The sequence below is a fragment of the Saccostrea cucullata genome, unplaced genomic scaffold (genome assembly GCF_032062105.1).
Source record: "Saccostrea cucullata isolate Sc308-1 unplaced genomic scaffold, CSIRO_AGI_Scuc_v1 ctg4424, whole genome shotgun sequence".
NCBI classification, from domain to species: domain Eukaryota; kingdom Metazoa; phylum Mollusca; class Bivalvia; order Ostreida; family Ostreidae; genus Saccostrea; species Saccostrea cuccullata.
In genome coordinates this window covers 1-17391 of record NW_026939941.1, presented here as the reverse complement: position 1 = coordinate 17391, position 17391 = coordinate 1, and the positions used below count along the sequence as shown (strand labels likewise).

The following is a 17391-nucleotide window of genomic DNA, read 5'->3' as shown; positions in this document are numbered from 1 at the left end:
AGCATTCAGGAAATCAGAAATCAGTAGAAGAATCGTTAAGAAGTCAGAAGTAGGAAGTGTCAAAAGAGGAATAGATAATTTATAAAGTGACATTCTGAAATCAGTAGAAGAATCGTTAAGAAGTCAGAAGTAGGAAGTGTCAAAAGAGGAATAGATAATTTATAAAGTGACAAACATAAGGGAAGTTAAAAAGGCTAGGGTAAAAGAAGAAGCACAAGTGAAAGATAAACCAGGGGATAAGGAGACACGAGGTGCAGTAATCCTTAAAAAGGGTGCGACACCGAGAACTCTTAGAACTTGGTTGTGGAACACTGTCCAAGGTACCCAGCCAGCCCAACATTGTTCAGTAAAGAGAACCTCGGCTCGTATAAAAAATAGAACCCAAGGACAAGTAACCCAGTAAATCAAGAATAATCATCGTTGTAAATTATTTTGATTCATAGTATTAATTTTTTGCTCAGATAGAGGAAAATTTTATTTATACTGATGTAAAATTAATAAACTGTATTCCTTACATATCACAAGTTATCAAACAATTTGTGTAAATACAAAAAGCAAGAGATTGTAAATCCGAGTTCATACAACCGATCTGAGAAATTCTAACGATGTTTTGATTGTATGTGTATAGTTTTACAAACGTCTTTTCTAAAGCACAACCAAAAGTTTTCATGAATATTTCAACTGTTTTAAGTTCAACCACATACTCTGTCTGATTTGTCCCACACATCCATAAGGTTCATAAACCCTTTGCTCACTCATATAAAATGTTGCTTGAACCTTTAAGATTTTCCAAAAGAAAAGTAAAATGCAAATAATTATAGCTTAGCTTGCGGTGCAAAATTGGGCAAAAAAGACGCCTCAACTTGACAAATATTCAAAGGAATAATAGACATTTATGTCATTAAGAGTTATCTCTGTTATCAGATAATTGATAAACCTAAAAAAAACTTTCTTAATAGAGTCTAATCTTAAGCTTTCTGCTGGACTCTTTGTGTTAAGATTGTCGCTATCTGCTGGACTTTTTGTGTTGAGATTGTCTCTATCTGCTGGACTCTTTGTGTTTAGATTGTTGTTATCTGCTGAACTCTTTGTGTTGAGATTGTCTTTATCTTCTGGACTCTTTGGAATGAGATTATCGTTATCTGTTGGACTCTTTGTGTTGAGATTGTCTTTATCTCCTGGACTCTTTGTGTTAAGATTGTCGCTATCTGCTGGACTCATTGTGTTGAGATTGTCAGTATCTGCTGGACTCTTTGTGTTGAGATTCTCGTAATCTGCTGGACTCTGTGTGTTGACATTGTCATTATCAGCTGTACCCTTTGTGCTAATATTATCGTTATCTGTTGGCCCTTTTGTGTTGTGACTGTCATTATCTGCTGGACTCTTTGTGTTGAGATTTTTGCTATCTGTTGGACTCTTTGTGTTGAGATTGTCATTTTCTGCTGGACTCTTTGTGTTGAGATTGTGGTTATCTGTTGGACTCTTTGTGTTTAGATTGTCGTTATCTTCTGGACTCTTTGTGTTGAGATTGTCGTTATCTGTTTGACTCTTTGTGTTGAGATTGTCATTATCTGCTGGACCCTTTATGCTAATATTGTCGTTATCTGTTGGACTCTTTGTGTTGAGATTGTCATTATCTGGTGGACCCTTTGTGTTGATATTGTCGTTATCTGTTGGACTCTTTGTGTTGAAATTGTTGTAGTCTGCTGGACTCTTTGTGTTGAGATTGTCATTATCTGCTGGACATTTTATGTTGATATGTCGTTATCTGGTAGTCTCTTTGTGTAATTTTACCATTTAACATTCGTAGTAATGAATGATTTGATTATTATATCATAATTCCATCTCATTGTAAAAACAGGGCTCAATATTGAAATAAACACTGAATATTCGTTTCAGTACAATAACCCATATAAGTTCTAGTAACATTGGCGGTAAAAGCAAATTAGAAGTGGGGGATAATTCAAAAAGAAAAAAAATTCCAAACTAAAAAGAAATTGACAAGCAAATAAGAAAAAAATGACCATTCTCCAAACGTGAAAATCCTATTTCGAGGGGTGGTTGTTTGTGTTGGTTCGGGGAGTTAACAATTTTCCCAAACACTACCACTTACCCTTCTTTGAATACACTGAAAGGTGCCTGTGAAGATGGGGGGGGGGGGGGGGCTACGTCCAAAATTTCAATGCCTATACATGTATTATGTCTAACTTTGAAAAAAGAAAAAAGAAATTGACAAGGCAAGAAAAGGACTCGCAATAAAAGGGCTGTTTAAGGAACTGGAAAAAAATTCATTTAGTAAGTAACTTTCCTTTTAAACTCTAAACAAGCAAATTAAAAGAATTTTGGTCCCCCGCTTTCGGTGGTGTCTTTTTGGGTGAGATATCATTTTTTATGACATTTTATGTCTAATATGAACGCCCTCTCATAAGTCATCTATTTAGAAATTATCACTGAACTCCAAGGTCGAGATCAAAGAATGAAAAGTCTTCTCAAAAGGATTACATATGTGAAGTATGAAAGTTCAAAAGTTATGGTCTAGGTTAAAGTTTTTCATAAGTACAAAAAATTTCCACGGTCAAGGTCAAAAGGTCAAGGTTGTTGGTATCAAATGAAAGGTCTTGCCACAAAGAATACATATGTGAAATATGAAAGTCCTAGTATGTACAGTTCAAAAGTTGTGGCCAAGGTCACAGTTTTTAAAAAAATAGTTCAAACTTCAAGGTTAAGGTCCAAGGGGCAGAGTTCTTGAAATTCAATGAAAGGACTTCTCACAAGAATTAGATATATGAAGTATGAAAGCCCTAGCCCTTACCATATAAAAGATATTGTCAAGGTTAACGTTTTTTCATAAGTATAGAAATCTCCAAGGTCAAAAGATCAAAGTTTTTGGTATCCAATATCCAATTGGTATTAAATCTGAAGAAATTACATCAGATTTAAACTCTGAAAAAATCAACTTGGAAAAACTTTATGAGAAACTGACAACAGCTGTCACCAAACAAGGAGAAGAATGGCACAGAGAAATTAACATCATTGTGAACAAACAGAAATCTGAAATTGATGTGATGAAATCTAAACACTTGGCTACCCTAAATAAACTGAAAAATGAAATCAAACAAATTGCTTCTAAAATGAAAGAGAATGTAATTGAAGTGAGGAAAATATTAGATTCAAATGACGTCTCCCTAGCCTTTACATACAAATCAAGGAATGCTGAATTCAGAAGTTTACCTCCTAAAGTCAACATTTCATTACCAAGTTTCTCTCCTCATCAGATCAACACAGAGCAGCTCCTTCAAATGTTTGGTTTTGTGTCAGCATTATCCATTACAACAGAGAAACAAGGCTACACAATGAAGACACCAGAAGCTGTATCCTGTCTTCCAGTCAAACCACTGCTTGATGAACCAGAGCTCCTCACTACCATAAACACTGGGCATAAATATGTACACAGTGTTGCTTGTCTCAGTGATGAAAAAATCTGGACACACCATAATGACAAAATCATGAAACTCTACAACCTCCAGGGCAAACTACTGAAGTCAATCAAAATCAATTCTGGGAACATACCAAGGGACATAGCAGTGACAAGGAGTGGAGATCAAGTTTATACTGACCCTCGTACAAGAACTGTAAACATAGTGAAGAATAAACAGATACAGAAAATTATCAGACTACTGGGGTGGATACCTTACTTTGTCTGTAGTACCTCCTCTGGTGACCTCCTGGTTATCATGGATAGTGATGATGGAAAACAAACAAAAGTTGTCCGTTACTCTGGCTCCAAAGAAAAACAAACCATTCAGTTTGACAGTGAAGGCAAACCTCTGTATTCATCTGGTTACATTAAATACATCAGTGAGAACAGGAACCTGGATATCTGTGTGGCTGACAATTTAGCCAGTGCAGTAGTGGTGGTTAATCAGTCAGGAAAACTCCGATTTAGATACACTGGTCATCTCTCTACTACCAAGGTATCATTTGATCCACGTGGCATCACAACTGACAGCCAGAGTCAAATCCTGTCGGCAGACTTTGATAACAACTGTATCCACATTCTAGATCAGGACGGACAGTTCCTCCGTTACATCGATAATTGTGGTCTACAGCATCCATATGGTTTATGTGTAGACATCAGAGACAACCTCTTTGTGACTGAACTTGACAGTGGTAAAGTGAAGAAAATCAAATATGTGTAAACAATGGGTTTTGAATAATGAAATATTTGTGAGAGAAACTTTTTCCAGTGTCACAAATCACAAGAATATATAGTTTGATTCAGGTTCACTTTCTCGTGTTCATATATTTGTGTAAAATAATCTAAATTATATTATTATCAATAAGGTATAAAATATAAATTATAATTTATAAACAATTTTATTATAATTCTACCCAAGGTTGAAATAACTGCCAAATAAAGACCCAACATTAGAAGAAACTTTCAATACCTCATGAAAAATACCATTTACTGCGGTTTCATCAATTTTCGTTGCCATCATGGATTTTGTAAAAACAGACGTTTTCAAGGATAAACAATTTTGTGGACTAAAGCATTGCCTATACATATAAATATTGTATTTCTCAATTCAAAGAACATTGAATTTCATGGATCTGCTCAACAACAAATTCCTCAAAAATTGGTGCTCAACGAATATTGATGAAACCACAGTATATTTGTGAGAATGAAGAAAGAAAAAATATTATTATGTACATTTTAATCGATTTGACCCTCTATCATGCACTGCACACTGTGGAGTTCTGATTATACAGGACTTTTGATGCGGTTAGAATCTGACCTTTGATCTAAAATAAATCTGAATCCTTTTAATCTAGTTATATGTTACTTATTAGAGGACATTAATTAACCAAAATAAATTAATTAAACACTTTATTAGATTTTTTTCTTGGACACATCGGACACAAAATAACACAAACAGAGTTTGACTGTGTATGTAATCCCAAAACAAACACGATAAACCTGATTCAGAAAACTTTTTATTGTAGATGTTTTCTTTTTAATTCACATACATCTTGAAATACATGGACAAAAATGATTTCAACAGATATTAATAGGTCAAGTTCCATGCAAGGTCAAGTTATCAGCTCAATAAGTCCATAGTCAGTAGAACTTAGCATTAAAAAGTCGTATCAAATTTTATAGACAACAATCATTTCACTATAGAGAGGCAACTGTTTCTGTTTTTTATAACTTGTAAGCTCCCTGTGTTGAGCCTCAGTAGTCTCCTTACTCTCCTTATGAGGGCCTCCACAAAGCTGTAGTGGGTCCTGGACTTATAGTATTCCTAAACAATCAATGGTATATAAAAACAAAGACAGTTTTCATAATAAAGTGATGAATTAAGCATAGCTCAATAACAGTACAATGTATTTCTCAATTTAAAGTATTCATTGTTATAAAATGCCATCTGGATCAAGTTGTACTCTATTATGGCATAAAATCTGCTAATTCTAATGTTCCATAGGATAAGCAAATATCCATTAATCATCTAATCTCATAACACATCGAACCAATTTTAAAGCAGGCTGGAGGAAAAGGATGGACGAAACACTTTTTAATCATGGCTTTAGGAGAGAGTTAAATGTGGACCATGGAAGAATAGATAAACCACTTTTAAGGTGGAGTTTGGGAAAGTGGTATTTGAACTACATATAAGGATGGGCTGGGGGAAAGATTTGGCTTTAACAATTGTCTGTAGGTGAAAGGTCAATAGACCCTATCAAGGTTATTGGCCGCCATCTTGGACTGGGGGCAAACATTGGGGGCTGACGTCATAATAAACAATGGCCGAATCGAGCTCCGCAGCTGACGATGCAGCGAATATAATCGCCGCGTATAATTTACCTGCGTCGTAAGAAGTGTACCTAGGTGTGCAGAAGAGACCCAAAGGTAATGTTTTTTGAATATAAACAAGTATTCTATCTTTGATTTTCACTTTAATGACGTAATTCGCATATTTATTCAAGGTTGTCAGAACCACGTGGCCGAAGGAAACGCTTTCTATATTTTGGAGGTGGTCATGTTTTGCATTGCCCTGGCTATATGCGGCATATTTCTGTACTGTAATTATGTTCCCCAAACGAAGTTGGGGAACATATTGTTTTTACTCTGTTTCTTATTATTATTAAGGTCTTCAGTCTCCAACGGAAGACCTTCTTGTTATTCTTCGGTTTCTTTTTCCCTATTATTAAGGTCTTCCGTCTTCAGCGGAAGACCTTATTGTTTTTCTTCGGTTTCTTTTTCACTTTTATTATTATTTTTTTTTCTTACCGATTTTGTGCACGCGATTTCTCGAAAACGGCTCAACAAAATCTTATGAAACTTTCAGGACTTATGGAACATTACTTGAACCTTATGCGTTTTTTTCGTTTTGATGACGTCACTTCCGGTCTAGACATATCGTCGATTTTCTGATTTTTAAGGGTCATTTTGTCCACAATTTTCCCGACAAACGGCTCTAGATAGAAACTTCAAACTTTGAGGTTAGGTAGAGCTAAGTTTGGAAAGGTGCATAAGGTATATCAAATTTACCGCAAATGACGCACGTCGGCGCTCGCTATGGCCCAAAAATAGTCGTTTCGCGAATTTCAAATTTTTTATACCTTTTCTACGATATTTTTTTACCTGAAAATATTTTGTTAAGACATATAGAACAAAAGAAGTGTAGAATTCCAAGATCTTTTAAATGATATCTCAAAAAAAGGGCTGGCCCCTAAAATTAAGGCACTAGAGGGGCCGAATGTTTTTTTTTTATATCTCAAAAAGTATTGAGAATTTGTAATACGTCAAAGAAGCAAAGTTGTTCAAAATGTCAAGCTTTATCTAGTGGAGTCGTCAAAATACGTCCGCCGTTGTCACTTCCGGCCAAACCGGAAGTAGTCGGAAAACGCGTATTTTGGCCGTTCTTGACAGGTTCTTGGATAACATATGTTTCTGGGAGCATAAAAATTAATTTTCCGTCCGTCGGCGTCACTTCCGGTCAAACCGTAAGTAGCCAAAAATGGCTTATTTTAAAGGTTTTTGATGTAAAATTGAAATTATAAAGTGACTGGAGACGACTTAGCTCATTGCTTTCTTTTTTTATGTCACTTTCGGCACTTCCGGTCAAAACCGGACGGAAGACCTACTCGTTGCTTTGCAACGAGCTTTGCTCTAGTTATTATTATTATTATTCCAACCGATTTTGTGCAAGCGATTTCTCACAGATGGCTCGTCCGATTTCTACCAAACTTTCAGATCTGAAAGATATTCAATTGATCTTGATAGGTTTTTCTCCTTTTTGATTATCTCACTTCCGGTCGTGAGATATGGACGATTTTCTGATTTTCAGAGGGTCGGCTTGTCCGGGAAACTCCTCCGAAACGACTTAAGATATGGACTTGAGATTTTCAGGGAAAATAGAGGAAGGTTTAGTGAGTTGTAATTGGGTCTCCAAATTTTTCTAGCGCAAAAGGCACCGGAGTTCGGTAGGGCCGAAAAAATGTCTCAGAAATATCTCACAAAATTTGACGCATTTTGTCTCATATCTTCACACCTGTTCATAATTTGTTAAAACATATTGAAGACAAAATGTGCAACATCGCAAGACCTTTCATTTGATGTCAAAAAAATAGGGCTTACCCTCCAAATTAGGGGCTAAGAGGGGCCAAAAGTCTTTTATCTATAACTCTCTAATGATCAATATTTTGTTATACATTACTGAGCAAAAGTATTCATCTTAACAATTTGATGCTTACTATATAAGTTGTTTGAAAATTGGCTTATCTGAATTCTAGATATTAATATTTGAAAATCTGAAGCGGGCCCCAGATGGCGGCTGCCTTTGTCAATTCCGCCATTTCGCAACTGGGGTTTATGGAGGCAGCTGAGCGTTTGATTAAACCATTCTGACATATGGATTCATGAAATGTAAAAAAAACTAATTGGACTTTCACGTAGTAGTTCGTTGCAATTCAGTGTCAATCTTAACACTTAATTTCTGTTTCACTACTTGAGTGTAACTGGGCTAGATACGATATGTGTAATGTATACAAAGACTTTTTAAACGTCGAAATAAAATAAAGGCGATAAGAACGTTTTATTTATCTTATTTCATTGAAGCTATCACACCTATTTAATAGATAAGTTCAAAGAAAATGCGCGAATATTTACTCGTGGCGTTTGGCGCAAATTATTAATAGTGACCCGCCTTTTATGATTCTTAGACAGGTGTACTGTTGCAAAAGTATACACACAAGTATATTTAGAGCAGTACTCCCAAAAGCTTAATATTTACATTCAGTGTAATTTTCCTTATGAAATCCGTAAGAAATCTACGACATTTTAATGTCTATAACACACGCGAAACCTTGTCACCGCGCGTTAGAATACACAGTAGGAACTATATGCATTTTCAATACTCTAGGAACACCAAAATGTAAAAAATTTTATTTCAATTTAATGAAAATCTATAACCCTGAAAAATCAACCTAAAAATTAACGTTATGTGCGTTAAGAATTGATTTGTCACTTTTTTTCCTCGCAATGTTTGTTTGCGTTATTTAACTTTGCAACGTCATTTAACGTCATTTGACGTCACAAACGGCTCTTACATCTATTAACCACGGCAGTTTTGAAGGGCGCTAAATTCACATTTAAGATTAAGAAAAAAAGCAATTATGAAGATGGAAAATTAGAGAATGTAAATATAAGCATTGAATTCATATTTTGGGATGTCTTCGGTCCTATAACACACCGGGCCATACCGACAAAATATAAATTCAATTTGTCGGCACGGCCAGGTGTGTTATAGGACCGAAGACAACCAAAAATATGAATTCAATGCTTAAATGGTTTGCGCGTTGGGGATAAAAGAGAAAAAGGCAACATGGGTTCAATCCTCTTTGCAACAAAAATTTTGAATCACTTTTCAGCTCGATTTTACGAGATTTTTTTTCCTGAATCGAACGGAAGACCTCTCGTTGCTCGCAACGAGATCGTTTCTAGTTAAGGTCTTCCGTTTCCAACGGAAGACCTTATTGTTTTCGTTCGGTTTCTTTTTCTCTATTATTATTATTATTCTTCCAACCGATTTTGTGCACGCGATTTCTCAGAAACGACGTGGCCGATTTACATGAAATTTTCATATGTAATAGCTAATCAATCGATCTTGATGGATTTATAAGCGTTTTTATGACGTCATTTCCAGTCGTGAGATATGGACAATTTTCTGATTTTAAAATGCAATTTTGTCTTGATTTAGTAGCGAAAACTGCTTAAGATATGAGCTGAAGATTAATTGGAGATGATAGTTCATGATTTATAGCGTTGCAGAATCGCCTTTTCGTGCGTCGTCAATCCGGTCGAAACCGGAAGCGAATTTAAAAAACGCAATTTTTCGACTTTTCTTTCTTTATATTTTTGTTTTAGAATTGAATAGAGACCCTTTTGCAGAAGCGAAATATGTAATTTGTTTGAAAATCGGAAAAGCCAATCTCGAGATATATGCATTTGAAAACGCGAAGCGGTGATCTCAATGGCTAAATGGTTAGCGTGTTGGATTGTCACGCAGGCGGCCCGGGTTCGATCCCCCATATGACCAAAAAATTTTATCATTTTTTGTGCTCGATTTTTGGATATTTTTAAATTTTAAACCATTTGGAACAATATATTTTAAACTTTTAAGCATATCTTGCGTAATTAGGGGTCACAAGGGGCCAGAATGTCACATCTTTGACGCTTTATATCTCGAAAAGGGGGAATATTTTGATAAGCAATATTGAACAAAAGATGCTCAGAATAATGTTCTAAACAATATGCATACTTTGAATTTTTGTAAAACGGCCCCATTAAGGACTTGTAGGAGTGGCCCCTAAATATTTTTATTTAGCATATCTCCACAACGAATAGAAATCTCTGAATAAGTGTAGAACAAAAAATCTTCAAAATCACAAGACCTTTCATTTGATATCAAGAAAAAAGGACTGACCCATCAAATTAGGGGCTCAGAGGGGCCAAAAGTCTTTTCTCTATAACTTTCTAATGATCAATATTTTGTTATACATTACTGAAGCAAAAGTATTCATCTTAACAATTTGCAACAATATATGATACAATTTTAATCATATGTTACGTAATTAGGGGTCAGAAGGGGCCAGAATGTCAAATCTTTGACGCTTTATATCTCGAAAAGCGGGAATATGTTGATCAACAATATTGAACAAAAGATGGTCAAAATAATGTTCTAATCAATGTGCATATTTTGATTTTTTGTAAAACGGCCCCATTAAGGACTTGTAGGAGTGGCCCCTAAATATTTCCGTTTAGCATATCTCCACAACGAATAGAAATCTCTGAATAAATCTTCAAAATCACAAGACCTTTTATTTGATATCAAGAAAATGGGGCTGACCCCTCAAATTAGGGGCTCAGAGGGGCCAAAAGTCTTTTATCTATAACTCTCGTATGATCATTATTTTGTTATACATTACTGAAGCAAAAGTATTCAACTTAACGATTTGCAACAATATATGATAATATTTTGATAATATGTTACGTAATTAGGGGTCACAAGAGGCCAGAATGTCACATTTTTGACGCTATATATCTCGAAAAGGGGGAATTTTTGATAAGCAATATTGAACAAAAGATGGTCAGAATAATGTTCTAAACAATATGCATACTTTGAATTTTTGTAAAATGGCCCCACTAAGGACTTGTCGGGGTGGCCCCTAAATATTTTTATTTAGCATATCTCCACAACGAATAGAAATCTCTGAATAAATGTTGAATAAAAAATATTTAAAATCAGAAGACCTTTCATTTGATATGAAGAAAAAGGGGCTGACCCCTCAAATTAGGGGCTCAGAGGGGCCAATCTTCTTTATCTATAACTCTCTCTCTAATGATCAATATTTTGTTATACATTACTGGGGCAAAAGTATTCATCTTAATGATTTGCAACAATATATGATAATATTTTTATCATATGTAACGTAATTAGGGGGTCACAAGGGACAAAAATGCTATATTTTTATGCTTTATGTCTCGAAAAGGGGGAGTATTTTCAAAAGCCTTATCAAACAAAAGATGTTCAGAATATCGTGATAAAAATGAGAAACTTTAACTTTAACTAGAGAAAACTCAATGTCATTCTCTTTAAACAAATATCTCAGTCAAAATCACATCTCATCTTATCGAGAAATTCAACGGAAGACCTACTCATTGCTCGCAACGAGATCTCATCTAGTTATTATTATTTTTCTTCTTTTTCTTCCTTGAACTTTTTTGTCCTGGAATGATCTTGTAAACTGTTCGTCCGATGTAGGTAAAACCTTTTTAGGGTTAGTACACATGTTATGTAGATTTGCGGAATCAAGGTCATTTTGCGCGCACGTGCTTGCAAGAGCGTGCACGTGCAACACGTGAAATGACCAATATAATAGATATAGCCACAATTTTTCTTTTTTTAGATGAAATTCTTTGAAACTCATAATGTGAGGATATATTAGAAGTATAGACATGACGACATGGTGAAAATAGCAAGATCTCACGCGCATGCACGTGCACTTGGCTCTGATTGGCTGCAACTAAAGTCTCAATATCTTTCTTGTTTTTTGACGAAATCCTTTGAAATTTTGAACATAGCCATGAATTAGGATATCCTACAACATGAAATAGAGCAATTGTCATGAAAACACATGCATGCACGTGCGCTGCAATCTGATTGGCTGAAACTTTAAACAGCTATAACTCCCTTAGTTTTCAACCAAACAGGATGGGATTTGGAATATAGATAGATATAATGGACTTCTACAAGTAGGTATAGTCATCATGCACATGCATACAATTGCGTGTACATGTGCTGCAATCTGATTGGCTGAAACTTTACACAGCTAAAACTCCCTTAGTTTTCACCCAAACGGGGTGGAATTTAGAACATAGATAGATGTAATGGACTTCTACAAGAAGGTATGGTCACCATGCTCATGTATGCACGTGCGTGCACGTGAAATGAGTAAAATCAAACATACACTTGAATGAGCGTATTTTTAAAATAATTTTGGATTAAATACTTTAATATTAAGTGTATTAAAAATATAGATTGTGTAGACAAGATGATATGGTCATGACGCAAATGCATTTACATGTGCAAGCGTGCAAAGCTAAAGTTTAAATGATTTTTGTACACTTCTTTGTAAATGTTGTTAAAATCACAGATGCATAGAGTTTGTCTTATTTAATAAAGCTTACAATTATTATGGCACCAAAAGGGAGTTGGGGAGCGTTTGGGGAACATCTGTAACGGACCCCGTTACAATTAGCACTAGTTTTTGTGGTCTTAGGTGGAGATGATTTGGATGCTAGGCATTTTTTTCCGAAGGCCTGAGACAAAATTTCAATTTTTTATAGAGCTTTGAAATCAGCCAAAGGGGGGTGGGGGTGGGGTGAGATATCCAAGGATGAACATTATTTTTAATTAATATAATTAATATAATATAAATTAATTATATTTTGTATATTATATATATAAATTAAGTGTCATTGGTTCATTACACCTTCACTGTACTTTACTATTTACCAGTCATTCACAGATCAGTATTGACATTGTATATACAGAAACTTTTGCAAGTAAATACATGTACAAGGGGGTCAAGAAGTATGAAAGATATAAAAACACCTTGAAAAAAGTATTTTTCCCGATAAAAATATTTTTTTTTCATCACTGCAATTTAGAATACTTTTATTATGATTAAGAATAGAGCTATAGGCATAGCTATTAACACAAAACTTTAAAATTGAGTGATATTTATATATATTTTAAAATACACTGTACATAAATATAGCAAATATTTTACATGCATAAAATAAGGTCTGATTATCCTCAAATACATGTTCAGTTAATTAGACAAGGAGAAATAAAAGAAATTAAAAAAGAAATAAAAGGAAACCAAAAGGATTTTGATATTGATTCATGTATTACTTATACGAGAAAAAATATCCATGGTGCATGCATGCATATGAAGCATAAAATTTTGTGCAATTTTACACAATTTAATATAATTATTGTAGAAGAGAGGATGTCCTAGAAACACATGGAGGCTTGACTCGGAGTCGGAGTTAAAGACACAGGATATAACATGGCAGGATGCAGCTATTAAAGCAGCTCCGAATCAAGTTTGTTGGAGGACTGTCGTCGATGGCCTATGTTCCTCACAGAACGACAGGCCGAAGTAGGTAGCAGGTACATGTAATTGTGCTTTCAAACCTTGTTATTTGAATTTTAAACAAACAAATTAGTTTTGAAATTAAAGTAAATCCCTGCATGTGTAAATACATGTATTGAAATTTTAAAAAAAGGAATTTAAAGGTTTAAAATAAAAATGATGTATTTTTTGTTCCATCTGTTATAAAAAGCCCATGAAATTGGATAAAAAAAGTAGATAAATATAGTTGCATTGTGACATAAAACATGACCACCAAATTACAAGCATGAATAACTCGCATTATGCTAAAGATCTTCTTCATTATTACAAAGCAAATTTTTATTTTGTAAATTCTTAGTTTTAAGAAATGAATATTTAGAATATATGAATCTTACTTAACAGCAATGATTTTATCAATTATCAAAGATATTATATTAGGAAATTATCAATTTTTTATAATTTTTCATGATTACATGTAGGCCTACCTATCTATTTTTTCAGAGGAGTGCTCTTTTAACACTGCATGGCAATATAAACAGTATATGCCTCAAGTAAGTTTTAACTCTTGATATTTCAAAGAGGTAAAGACACGAACCATCATATTTGGCCCTGTGTTTTTCACAAAAATCGAGTTTCTATTCATGTCTGGTATTATACGTTAATAACTAGAGGACAACATACTTCTTTTCCTTACGTAACTCATTTAAAAAAATAATGCGCTTTTACGCACGTGCGATTGTTTGAAGATGCGACGGTTTCATAAAAATGTAAAAAAAAAAAAAATACCCAAAATTAAGTGTGGCCACAGTCAAGAATAACTTTTATACTTACCATATGTATAAATATTGCTGATACAAATCTACACGCTTAATATAATCGTTGTTCATACGTGTGGCCAATATGAAATATGCCTTTACATTTAAATTTTGATGTCGCAAAGATTCACCAGTTTTGTTAAACATTCGATAATATTTAGTTTATATAACAATAGTTGTATGAAAATTACACACAATATTAAAAAAAATAGTCAGTAGTTCGTTTGAAACGAAATTTGTGGAGAGGCATGATCTTCAATTTATAGCGAGCGCAGCGAGGCGGTGCACAGCGCCGCTCGCGTAGCGAGCTCAATAGACTAACGTGTACGAACGGAGGAAATTCGGGTTGAAATCTGCACATTTCCCAAGAAATTTTCATCTCACCGCGTGAAAAAATTCCAAATTCCCAGTCATCCTTTGCGGTGCATAGCAACAAAGTGGCTAAAACATAGCAACAACTTACTTGAAAAAAAATACAAACAACGATTTATTGCAATCTCCATGCCATAAAATCATCGTTTGCGTCCTAAGTCTACAGGACTTTTTATCTGACGTCATACTTTCGTCACTTTATCGGTTCGGGTATTTCCGATTTTGTCGGAAACTTCCGAGAAGTTCGGAATCTCGATCCCGATGTTTGGGAAGTGATTTCTTTTTATTATTTTGTTTTCTTTCCTTTTTCTTGAATGATAGGCAGTTCATGTGTAGGTTTATGATAGTACATAACTGCGCTCGCCCCAACGGTCATACCGTAAAACATATTATTAACTGAATTCAAAACTCAAAAAACATACAAGTTACATTTCTCTTCGTCAGTCTATGCACATGACGTTAAAAGTAATACAAATACGTCAATTGTGACATCATAAAGACTGTGTAATCATTTGAGATGGTAATTGATTTTTTTTCAAGATGGATCACTTAAACGTTACTCGATATCATTAAATTACATGTATTAACAGAGGTCTATTTCTATTATCTCCAATTTCATCCCCTTTCAATCGCCTGTTTTCGTTGTAATATTAACAAATTGAAAAAAATGAACCTCCCTTTTTCTGGATCCATATCACTCTGAAAACATGGAATATCATAATCATGTCTGCCCTTCGTCATACTAGCAAAATAATATTGTGCTAGCTTGCTGCTAAAATATTAATTAAAAAGAAATAATGTACGAATTTGAAGGATTTAAACATTAATTGTCTGCAATTCCTCGAAACAAAATCTTGAACTTGGATAAGTATATGTCATTTTCACGTTCCTTATAATATTACGAGAGGTGTTACATATTATAGCTGCAATTTTACCTACCTATATGGGTCATTCTCAAATTTTGTCCGGATTCCATTAAGAGAATGTAGAGAAAATAAATCCTGAGAACTAAATACTTTAAAGTTTTATGTTAGTAATGAAACATCAGAGATGCGTAAAAATGTTGAAACACTAAGAATTCTATCAACATTTACTATAAAATCCATATTAAGTAGGTGCATCCAGCAATAAATGTCCATGGTGTTACTTACTTAAAAATCGCAATAAAATAATAACTAACAAAAATTTAAGGTTTCTCGAATCATAATCTCAACATCTTGATCAAAAATATTCCATCAAAACAAACTGAGGGTTCTTAAGAAAGAAATTTCAGATGACATGAAGCTGAAAGTTGTTAAAATTATAAAATTTGATTATTGTTACATATATATCTTAAGCATATGTCATTTTACCTCAGCATGAAACACTGGCTTTGTGAATATACTAATTGTAATAGAAGACAACAGGATTATGTAGCAAGTTTTGATAAAATTATAGAAAGATTTAGAAAATAAATTCAGGAAAAATGGTTGAGTTACACCAAGGACATAAAAGTAACACAAAGGACATAAAAGTAACACAAAAGACGTTTTGTTCAAACCTTAAGAATAAATAATAAATCTGTTCCCCTTCCCCCGCAAAAAGCACAACAATGGCATTATCTAATAGATGTTAATGAAAGTATATGATTTTAAGAAAAAAATTGCTTGATATTTCATTTCTTTTTACATTCGGAGTCCGACTAGTAACACCAATGATTAAAAAGTAACAACATAGACATAATTGTCCAATTATAGAGATACGCAAATATCAACAAAAAATAAAAATAAGTTATGCATGATTAATGCAGGATTACTATCATAGGACCTAGAATCATTGATTGCTGCATGTACAAGTATTTGTATGTCCAGAAAGAAGTTGTAACACCAAAGACAAAAGATAATATAAAGGACATCTCATTTTATTTGTTTTGTTTTACATACAGCCTCCTTCCACACTAGGCTATCTATTTAATATTTCCTACCTACAGGATGTGGAGGACGAATTATAACCAAAACATCACCTATGTTGTACTAAAGTAGTATAAACGGTCCCGCTAGGGTGGAAGATTCTGATTGGTTGAGAGAAATCACATGATCAGTTCTAAGGCTGAGGGGATAAGTGGGTCAACTGAGTGCAGTTCTAACCCTAACCCCCTTATCCCCTAACCCTAGCCCTAACCCTAAACCCTTATCCCCTAATTCTAACCCTAACCCCCTAACCCTAACCCTAACCCTAGCCCCTAACCCTAGCCCCTAACCCTAACCCTAACTAACCCTAACCCTAACCCTAACCCTAGCCCCTAACCCTAACTAACCCTAACCCCCTAACCCTAACTAACCCTAGCCCCCTAACTAACCCTAACTAACCCTAACCCCCCTTACCCTAACTAACCCTAGCCCCTAACCCTAACTAACCCTAACCCCTAACCCTAACCCCCTAGCCCTAACTAACCCTAACCTATTCCCCTTAAATACGGAGATGTTTACACTGTGTTTTTTTACATTGGTACGTTGGTACTACGTTTTTTGTTTATGCTGACTATACAGGTAAATGCGCCGTGTGCAAAAAACATTGCAAGAATGTCATTATGACGTCACGCTTCACAGTCTACCTTCATTTTTTGAAAACCTCATTACCAAGAAACAAAAGTGAAACTAACACAGGTTTTGATTTTTATTCAATTTTTATTCACAATGAAAAATACAAAAATGATTTTAATTTCCACTGTATCGGCATAAGGGACATTTCTGGTAGGAAGTCTCAAAAAGTTTCTTCACACACTTTTCACAACACGGATATTGCCTGCATTGTCCGCATTTCCATTTCCCTTGAGTCTTTTCCTCGTAGCACATCATACATTCTTTCAAGGGTCTGTTCCTAGTAATTTTCATCCATCGGGGAGGCGGTATGTTCTCAATTCCCTTCTTCCAGATGAAATATTTCAGACACCAGCTACACCCACAAGTCTTCATACTGGCCCATCATCCTCAATCCAGTGTGGAAATGGCATTTCACAATG

At 34.6% G+C, this 17391-nt stretch overlaps 1 protein-coding gene across 1 annotated transcript; it reads left to right on the top strand.

The window, feature by feature from the left end:
- Nucleotides 1–3235: 3235 nt before the first annotated feature.
- On the top strand, nucleotides 3236–4199 carry LOC134254315 (uncharacterized). Its single transcript, XM_062736839.1, has one exon. The coding sequence runs from the start codon at nucleotides 3300–3302 to the stop codon at nucleotides 4197–4199; it is 900 nt and encodes a 299-aa protein (XP_062592823.1). The 5' UTR covers nucleotides 3236–3299.
- The last annotated feature ends 13192 nt before the right edge of the window (nucleotides 4200–17391 follow it).